Source organism: Amyelois transitella, chromosome 6, assembly GCF_032362555.1.
Source record: "Amyelois transitella isolate CPQ chromosome 6, ilAmyTran1.1, whole genome shotgun sequence".
In the NCBI taxonomy this organism is placed as follows: domain Eukaryota; kingdom Metazoa; phylum Arthropoda; class Insecta; order Lepidoptera; family Pyralidae; genus Amyelois; species Amyelois transitella.
Window position 1 is genome coordinate 6,296,017 of NC_083509.1, and position 10,365 is coordinate 6,306,381.

Consider the following 10,365-nt stretch of genomic DNA (forward strand, 5'->3'; position numbering starts at 1 on the left):
ATGACGTATTAGGATCGTGGATTTTGATACTTTTATTTTTTTCGTACTTTCTGAAATATGAACCGATATTTTTCTTTTAACGTTTTTAAATATCCTTTAGATGAGTACACTTAACAGTTAAATTTATGCAGTTGAATTAAAAGTCACCCTGTATAAATAATAAATAAATAAATATATACGGGACAAATTACACAGATTGAGTTAACCTCGAAGTAAGTTCGAGACTTGTGTTACGAGATACTAACTCAACGATACTATATTTTATTATAAATACTTATATAGATAAACATCCAAGACACAGTCCAATCAGAAAAAGTTTTTTTCTCATCATGCCCTGGCCGGGATTCGAACCCGGGACCTCCGTTATCACAGACAGCGTACTCGTACTACCGCTGCACCACAGAGGCCGTCAATGTCAACGTATATATATCTATATGTATATATATATATATCGAGTTTAGGGTTTAACTGGATTTGTGTTATACATAAAGTGTTAGTGGGTACAATTAACTTGAACACCGTGTTGTATAGGTAAAAAAATATGGCACCGGCAAAACAAAGTAATGTTTGGGACTTTTATATAAGCTAAAATTTTTTTTTGTATATTTTCATTGCTTCGAATCATCAAATCGATCCTTATTGATTCAAATCATCAGTTAATTCGGATCAAAGCCTAATTCAAATCGTCAAATCGATTCGTATTGAATCGAATCATCAGTTAGTTCGAATCGAAGACTGATTCGAATCACCATTCGAATTTTTTCCTGGTGATTCGAACTGATTCGAGTACAGAATTTCGATTCGAGTCCCATCACTTGATATTGATGGGTTAGACATCTGTCAAGAACCGTCAATGTTATTTTTTTGTTTCCTCCATTTATTGAAAAGGCAAAGGGTACCAGCCCTTGCAGCTAAATGTTTAGCAAAGTATAATTTAGGAAAAAGAGGCTCAATGGCGGTAAGTATGTACTTGCCTTGTTTTGTTTTTTATTTGCATTCGTCTAAGGCTATCCTATATAGTATTCTCTCTGCCTACCTCGCAAGTGTAAAGATTATTTACAGGGCAAATTACACAAATTGAGTTAGCCTCGAAGCAGTGGCGATTCCTGGTGTTTATACCTAATTGGGGTGGCTCCAGCTTTTGAAATCTGAACAACTTTCAGTCTTTCATTAAGGAACTTACAATTTGATATTCTAAAAATAAAATTTCATAAAATTTTACATTTTCATTTTTATATGGTATGGCGGCGCCATACCCGCCATTTAGCAAAATGGCTGAGTTACGGATATCATCAGATTTTTAAGTTTATTGTATTTTACATTTTATGCTCCTAAAAAATAATTTCTTTCTTTTATTTTCTTCTCACCTATGGCACCGGAAAGCCAGTTAGACTGAAGCTTAGAGAAATGCAGGATTCGTTCCGAGCCAGAAGCCCGCGTTTCTCTAAGGTCTGAAGGGACTTACCTAAATCCAGTCATTAAAAGGTAGCTGGAACTGGACATGAATAAGTAAGAGCATTTGGGATATCTTCATGTTTACTTTATAAGTAATTTTTAAAACTAACTACTAACCGTTATTTTCATTCCCGCGGGTATATCCGAAATATCTCTCTTAGTGCACGTCTGACCAGTCAGTTTCCTCCTAAGATTTCCTCATTTTCCTAATTATTCATAGATGACGATTGTTTAATATTTTGATTGAATTTAGAATACCTATCCTTCAGAAACTTCTGATAAATATAAGTAGGTAACTACTAGGCTAGGTAACTAGTTACTATCTATTCATTTTAAAACCAACCAAGCATGGAAGCGAAGTCTCCGCAAAAGTTCAGTCGGTAACCAAGGTTTTATCGATTTTAAAACATTGTTTCATTTTGGCGTTGTAAATTCTACAAAGGACACGTTAACTGGCGTTTTGATGGTTTTTGAAAAATAAATGAAAGGGAAATTATAATACCTAATATCATTAATCAAATTGTATAAAACATGGATTATGATTTATCAAGGATCGACTATACCATTAGTGGTGTTACATACCCAGAAACATTACGAATATTACCTGCGCCTGGACCTAAAATGCAGCAAAAGGTAAGAAATCACCCGACTCAGGAAAAATTAAATAGAATAGAAAGCTAGAATTATATTAGATAGAACATAGCTTGTATGGCGCACCAGCATGTTTTCTAGTCACAGGGAGGTAGGACGCCGCCAGCGTATCTGCGCATCCCAGACCAGCGCGCGACACAATCGCCTAGGTATCATTGACATCCCGTCGTGGCGAATGCCGTCGTCTCGCACGATTTGGGGCTCAAGGACCACGGGGACGTCGGCGCTGACGAGCGCCCGTCTCAGGATGTCATTGAGGGCAGTATGGTGGGATTGGCGGCCGACACCCGAGGAGCAGGCAAAACCACGGTGGCCTAGGCGATCTACAGAAACCACAAGAGGCACAGCTGTGGTCTACGCAGACTTTAGCCCCGACTCGGAAACCGACAGCTACACGAGAGTTAGGGGATTGAGAAAATTTGTTAAAGCAGGAGATGGATAGGCATGAAGCCAATGTATGGACTCTGTGGTCTGGACACAGCTAATAGTCTGGTCAACCTCTGCTTAAGGAATTTTCTAAAAGTGAACTGAATATAACAGTAAAGGCTATGGAATCCCAGGCCCTTTGGCTTATACAACAAACAATTTTTATGCAACTTTTTTGGTAGATTTTAATAAACAGGTTGATACGTGAATATAAAAAATAAAAATTTATGTAACCACAGTAAGTGACAAACGTGATGGTAGGAACCCTTCGTGTGCGAGTGTGACTTGCTCTTGGCCGGTTTTTTTATTCATCAACAGATGCTCTCGAGGTGAAGGAAATAAATAAAAGTTGTGTAACTACCTATTATTTAATATGGGCTATGTTCGATTTTTCTCCTGTGAAAGAAATGCTAAAAATTATCTTATTTTGGTACAATTTACATACTGCATGTTAATTTTCTTTTATTACTGCCTTTTATATGTACTTACTTACCTATTATTCTAAATAATAGATTTTTTAATTTTGCAGTTTGTGATTGGAGATAAAAACGGTGTATTACAGTGTTTGAGCGTAAAAGATGAGGAACCAGTTGTTCAATTCAAAACTTTACCTGGAAAATCCATAACGTCCGTCCAACTGGCATCTACATCCGGTAACGAAACATAATTATTTGAGGTGCACTCATATAATTTCTCGGAAAACACGCGCAAAGGGAAATTTACGAGATAATTTTCTCTTTATGCAGACAAGTAAACAAGTACATTGATAAAAGTAATATTTTACCAATTTATTAACTAGGTATCAAAAATAATTATATCGTCTAGGTGGGTATTTCGAAGTGTAAACTAAACTACTAAATTTTTTCGTAGGACCTCAAGCAGATAAAATATTCGCCGCATCAGGGAATGAAGTTAAGGGTTATACGAAAAAAGGAAAAGTATTTTTCACAATAGAAACTTTGCTCTCGGAAACCATCACTTCTATGTAGGTAATTTTATTTTAATTACCGACCAACACTTTATTTACCTGCACTTATGTAACAATAACCAACTCCATTAAGTACCTACTGTAGAAGTAGATTTAGAGAAAACCAAACAAAGAGTGCGGTTCGAGAATGTTGTTCTTTTGGATCCGCCCTGTATTTATGTTTCATGTTGACCATATCCATCACAAAATTAGACAGTTCTATTTAATCCCTACATACTTATATGAAATCTTTTTGTTTAGGTGTGTTCTTGGTGGTGATTTAATTTTGTGCAGTGGACGTACAGTGACCTGCTATAGAGACTTAAGAGAGCATCACTCTTATGTCTGTGAAGATAGAGTACTAGATGTTGCCGCATTTACGGCACCTAATGTTAGTATTATTACAGAACAATGATAATATATGTACCAATAGATATCCTCATAGACATTACATATTTAATCATGTATTTCTTACAGAGTCCGCGCATAAGACTGCTAGTACTAGTCGCTAATAAGGGCGTGGAAATTTTGGATAGCGGACAGCTCCTAGCCCATTTAGCAATATCGGCGGGGCCGTCCCGTCTTGCTGTACCGCCGCCTCTGCACATATCGTATATCCATGCATTCTATGGAGCCGCTGATGGTTCTATTGGATATATTACTTATGAAGGGTAAGTTATTCATCATGTTTTTATGTCACAATATCAAGTCTTTTCTTTATTGTTTACGAATCGAAAAGTAAAATTACTACAAAATAAAAAAAGCGGCTATGCTAAAGTACCTGCTTACATTAGGTATTGTTTAAAAGCGGGCCACATTTAAACTGTACTAGGAAAAGTGGTATTATTATCTAGCTCATAATAAAAAAAATTATATACCTAATAAATATAAATATATACCTACGGGACAAATTACACTGATTGAGTTAGCCTCGAAGTAAGTTCGAGACTTGTGTTACTAGATACTAACTCAACGATACAAAATTTTATAATAGGTACCTAAGTACGTATATAGATAAACATCCAAGACCCAGGCCAATCAGAAAAATTTCTTTTCTCGTCATGCCCTGGCCGGGATTCGAACCCGGGACCTCCGTTATCACAGACAAGCGTACCTACTACCGCTGCGCCACAGAGGCCGTCGAATAGTAGTACAATAACGGAAGTTCAGGTCGAGATTTCAAATCTGATAGGCTCAACCGCTCAAATATTTTGGAGCGATACAAAATTTCTGCGGAGGCCCATCATTGTAACTTACCTATAAAATTGGTAGGTAATACTGTAACATTCAATCGTTCACAGAACAAAACTTACAAGCAATTGCCTTATGGAAGGTCGAGGACTTGGTACTGTGATGTGTATGGGATGGTTCTACAATAACGCAGGAACCCATCTCGCTGTAGGTCGTCACGATGGCTCTATACAACTCTACCTCGTCGATATGGAAAATCTGACGGAGAAACCACGACTTAAATTTACTTATGTAAGTAATCAACACGTTTTAAACATGCCTAATATGCCATAAAATAAGAAGAAACCCAATAGAGTGCTTAGGTATATGTAGATATAGAGGAAAATCAGGTGTCTTTCCCTCCCATACTAGGTAATGTTACTCTTAAAACTGCTGTTTTAGCGTTTAATAGTTTATTACAAAAGGTGGCACCTGAAAAAACTACAGTTATACCAATTTAAATGTTACCTTCAGTTAATTTCTTTATAGTTTTGTGGAGAACCAGTGACGTCAGTCTGTGGTGGATGCGTGGGCACAGAAGAGAGCGAACTACTGGCGGCTACTTTCTCCGGTAGAATATTTGCTCTCCGTTCACAAAGACTCATGTCCGGATTATCTAATTTAGCTAATATTTCTGCGGATGCTCTTACTGCGCGGCGTTCCAAACTCGAGTGAGTAAATTTCACACTCCATAATTTATAATAAATCCCACCCTGTAATATCTCGTCGAAGAATTCCACTCTATATTTTCTCTTTTACTGCGCAGTTTTTAAACTTTAGTGAATAAACAATGATGATCAGTGACCAACAAATTTTTACATTTACAGAACAGAAGTCGCCCGTTTAGAGAAACAAGTAGCGAACGAACGTGAAAAATATCAGAGGAACACGCGTTCTCTGCATTCCGGGATGTCTATTCCACCTCTCTTGGATATACAATACGAGGTAATAAGATAAACATAAGCAGGACAGATAATCAAATGAAATCATTCCGAAATAGTACTTGTAAAATGATAGTTCTGGTTAGTTCAGACACCAGTCTCTCATAATCTTAACTATGTGATGTACTTACTGCTTAGATTTGAGAGAAAATATTTGATTTGATACAAAGTTGCTTTTCTTTATGAGTTGTAAGTAGAACCTATTTTTATCACCACATGTTGGTCTGCTACCGACCACAACGTTGTTTTTGTTCTGTTCTCAATAATCTACTTTAAAAATCGTAATGTTACTACCATGAAGCAATATTGGTCATACGTGTTATTTGAATTTGTGCCTTGATGTACTAACGAATTGAACCCTAAACCTGGATTGATTGCTAGCTTTCAGGAGCTACTCACGATGGTTGGCAAGAAGTGCAATTGACATCTGCAGTTCCCTTGGATATGCTGTTTATTTTCTGCAAAAGAAAGTTGAATTTGCTGACTGATAACACAGCAGTACTTAGCATATGTTCTTCGCAGGTAAGATTAGAACTCAGAACCAGAAATAAAATTTGAATCTCATTATTTTGATGACCTTCGTTGTTTATATAATTCGCCTTCATTTATGACTTTCCCTGTTTAAATATTAAATCCAAAAATCAACCTGCTGAGTTACCTATTACCTACTTATATTTTCTCCAATCGCGCAGGAAACAGAAAAGGACCTTCTTGCCACAGTCAGATGCCAAGCTGGTACACGGCGGTTGTGGGTCCGCATGTGTTACATATTACATAAAGGAAATTTAAGCAGCAGAGCACAGACAGTACGCGTTTTGATATACGTTTTACCTACAGGAGCACCAAGAGTCGCACGTCTCATAACACTAAAGTTGCCAGTGCTGCCGTATTACTCCCAGCATGAAAATTTGGAAACAGAAAATGAAGAAAGGTATGTTTTTCATCCTGATTGAGTTGAACTACTTAGGTACCTACTTAGAAACTTGACATGTTGTTTATGGCATGGTACACAAGTTTGCGTCTACAGTGTTAAATATTTTTGAACTACTGATCAAATAGTGATCACATTAGATAGATATTACAAGTACTTTTTTATCTCATATTGTTTACATGTATACCTACTATAAATTACTAAAAGTATGTAACGGATTTCTCATACATAGGTATAAGTATGAGTTCAAATAATTACAGATCATGGTGTCAGTTGCGGGTATCCGGTAGTTTCTCGGTTGCAGAGATGACATCATGGCTGACCGATGCTTTGCCAAGCGATCTTCCGAGACCTTCGACTAATGTTGCTTTCGCCCGGTCACATACTCTACTCAACACTATGCTTATTGCTAGATACCAGTAAATATATAAGGCTTTCCATAAGATTGGTTCCAGCTATATTATTCTGATTTTTGTGGTTCTGACTCACTCTTTGGTTTTGCCTTTCAATCCCAAAATCGCAAATGATAAAATAAAGACTAAAATTATAAAGTTAGTCGGCGTCCACTTTGTTGTATAAAAATAAATGTTATTTACACCTAAATAAAAACGCTAGATCAAAAATAATCGGAACAAATATTCGACACCGATATACCGTTCATTTTAGAAAGCTATAAATAAAGCACGAACATAAGACGTCGATAATTATATAATTATTTTTTTCCAGACGCGGTACAGCAGTATTTAAATCTGATAATATTTCAACAATTGCCATAATGAAGGATATCATATCAAATTGCTCTGTACAGAAATCCATTCGTGTGGAAATTTCATTTGGTTAGTTCTAATAAGTTCAATATTGATAATACAGCTCCAGGGCATATACTGATCCAAAGATTTCGCAAACATGAGATCATTTAAGCAGCTTTAAAAATCTGCATGTTAGTATAAAATGTTTACTCATGCTAACTAAAATGTTTCAGATGTTCCAGAAGACACCTGTATGAAGTCTTTTTTAATGATTAAAAATCTGTTTGAGTCTGAATACAAAGTCCACAAAGATGTTGCTTTGAATAAAGCCCTCAGGTATACATGTTTTAAGCAATCTAACTGAATTTTCTAGACTGGTTCTGTCTTACCCGTAAATCATATTTAAGGGAATAGTAAACCATGAACACACTTAACTTTATAAAATATAAACTAACAAAATAGTAACTAGTTTAGAAGATAAAAACATAGTGCACAATGTCTCAGAATATTTGCGCGGGCTTGATACACGCATCTAGCGAGGCGGCTTGCTGCCGGCACCTCCGCACTGCGCTGTCGGCTCGACGTTTGAATTGGCCCTTCCCGTGTGGATTCCCACACTTCTTATTTTGTTATATATGTATGATAATTAGGTAACTATTGATTCTTGGAAAAAGGATCAGATACTGAGGTGCCCCCTTTCAATATGGAACGCAATTGACCATACCTCCAGTATACAATACACAGGTGTCCGGTGAATCTCATTGCATAGTTAAGGACGCAGTTAATCATGAACACACTTAACTTTATGAAATATAAAACCAACTAAATACTCAGTAGTAAAAAAAATATATCAAAATAGTGCGCAGTCTTACTATGGACGCCTTGTGCTCTGTACAGGCATCCAGCTACAGCTCTTCTAGTTAATTTCAGTATGATATTCTTCTTCCAGTTCTTTAGACTTGGAGAGTAATTTTATTGAAGAAAATACTTCTTTATGTGAAGATTACTTGCAAGTTATGAGAAATAAAGATGATGCTAATATGGAAACACATTTTGATGAGCTTGTTGGTATGTTTGCAAAATAAATTGCTTATTAGTGATAAATATACACTTAAATACTCTTTAAAGGAATATATATTGTGCCTCTTCCCTTGTTGAATTCCAGAAATTATTGAGCAGTGGTATATGGACTGGCATACACTTGCTCTACAAGGGCATGATTTCCACAATGGAAGGGCAAAACTGAAGAAAGCTCTGCATGAAAATAATCTTGATAAAATTATAGATATTCTTAACAATAGACAGTAATTTTTTTACAATCTTATTTCAGTATTCAAATGTAGTTAATAAATGAAGGTAATTTTATTACAGAATTTTTATTTTCATAGTTTTAAGTATGTATAAGGATATCTCTTAGATAATTGCAAATCATAGTGGTATAAGCTATGTTCATTATCTGACAACTTACACAGGTTAACAATGTGTTGTGCAAGTTCATCAATGGAACTTATTTGTTCTGACAGAAATCTTGAAGTTACAAAATCTACACATTGGAAATCTTTTTCTGCGATAACAACAAGATCCTCCAATGACTGAGGAAAGAAGAAATTGGGGAAAGATTAATAAGACTAGGTAGACATATTTGTTTTACAAGAAATATCTCTTAGTTGCCATGGTTAATTATTTAATTCTACTTAATTATCAATGAATAAAATCCTCCTAAAAACTTACCTTTGTAACACATTTTTCCATCTCAAGAGCCTTTTGGAAAGCATCAAGCAAAGATAGTTTTGAAATTGCAAGTGGTTCTTTAAGAGAACTTATTATAGGTGTACCTCCTCTTCTTAGCTGATAAAGTATAAACAGTTGCATGTGCCTTAACTCTTCTTCATACATTCTCATGAAAAACCCTGCTGCACCTGGCCATAACTGACAAGGTTGTAAAAACTTTACAGCAATATTTAAATATTCCTGTGCTGCTTGTTGTTCAATTTGTATTTGTTTGTTTATAGCCACTTCATTTCCTGGAGTATATTTGTAATGAAATGGAGAATTTGACTTAGCAGAAGTGTGGTTAAGCCTATTGAGTATGTACCACATATAATAATTCCAATTAGATTTTAAACAGTTATTTTTTATCATTATAATAAATTATGATGAAAAGTTACTGAAATTTGATAAATCAATAAATATAAAATGTCAATGTTGAATCTGACATGGCTACATTTTGAGTGTTTACTTGTGGTAATCACAGTGGTTATGCTTATGGCAATTCATTAAATGGAAATGAAAACAATATTGTATCTTTGCAATATCTAACTTTAATTTATATTGATAAGTATGCTAAAATATCTACAACTATAATCTATGTTACAAATATGGGATGCATTATTTTTGGAAAGGATAGTAATCTAATCCAGAATTATATTTAAATTTATATGTGAAGCGATTCACTTGTGTTTTACCCACTTCAATCATTTTCTGTACTTCCTCGCGGTATGCAGGGGGCAACATCTCCGTTTCTAAAGTGCATGCATGGTCACTATCTTCTTGAACTCGAAATACTCGCTGTCTGATAATATCCACATCTCTACTATATTCTTCTTTAAGGTCTGCTACTGTTTGAGTGCCTGTGTCAATTTTAAATATAATGTAGTTAGCTTCCCGATGTACTAAGCCATGGGCACTTGTTTTATATGGCATTTTTCGAAAACCTAAATTTTCAATATTTTTTATAATACCACCGCGATTGAAAATTGCATGAGAAATACGTGTCAATGTCGTTTTTAATTCAGGTTTTGGCATGGCTCGTAACATTAAAGATAACTCGTAAGCCGGCATCGTGACACTATTCAAAATAACAACAATAATATAATTTAGTTAACTAATTCACTCGTAGATTCTGGGGTCAGTCGACATACATACTAGTACACACTACCTAACCTACTTGTTCAGTTCGTAGACAGAGTTGCACGCACACAGTAACATTGATACCAAACTGACAATTTGACATTG

At 35.5% G+C, this 10,365-nt stretch overlaps 3 protein-coding genes across 3 annotated transcripts; 1 reads left to right on the plus strand and 2 right to left on the minus strand.

The window, feature by feature from the left end:
- The first annotated feature begins 1,892 nt into the window (after positions 1 to 1,892).
- LOC106131143 (Bardet-Biedl syndrome 7 protein-like) lies at positions 1,893 to 8,695 on the plus strand. Its single transcript, XM_060944839.1, has 15 exons — positions 1,893 to 2,088; positions 3,062 to 3,185; positions 3,403 to 3,517; positions 3,761 to 3,890; positions 3,977 to 4,170; positions 4,801 to 4,981; positions 5,219 to 5,400; positions 5,557 to 5,674; positions 6,052 to 6,192; positions 6,363 to 6,601; positions 6,862 to 7,020; positions 7,328 to 7,437; positions 7,584 to 7,686; positions 8,300 to 8,418; positions 8,516 to 8,695. Exons 1-15 carry the CDS (start codon positions 1,987 to 1,989, stop codon positions 8,656 to 8,658), a joined length of 2,160 nt encoding a protein of 719 aa, XP_060800822.1. The 5' UTR covers positions 1,893 to 1,986; the 3' UTR covers positions 8,659 to 8,695.
- Positions 8,696 to 8,732: 37 nt separating this feature from the next.
- Positions 8,733 to 9,555, minus strand: LOC106131071 (ferritin heavy chain B-like). Its single transcript, XM_013330061.2, has 2 exons — positions 9,082 to 9,555; positions 8,733 to 8,942 (listed from the first exon to the last, which is right to left on the minus strand). The coding sequence occupies exons 1-2, from the start codon at positions 9,490 to 9,492 to the stop codon at positions 8,733 to 8,735; spliced, it is 621 nt and encodes a 206-aa protein (XP_013185515.2). The 5' UTR covers positions 9,493 to 9,555.
- A 97-nt stretch (positions 9,556 to 9,652) lies between these two features.
- Positions 9,653 to 10,320, minus strand: LOC106131169 (small ribosomal subunit protein bS6m). Its single transcript, XM_013330171.2, has one exon. It carries the CDS (start codon positions 10,189 to 10,191, stop codon positions 9,739 to 9,741), a length of 453 nt encoding a protein of 150 aa, XP_013185625.1. The 5' UTR covers positions 10,192 to 10,320; the 3' UTR covers positions 9,653 to 9,738.
- Between the last annotated feature and the right edge of the window lie 45 nt (positions 10,321 to 10,365).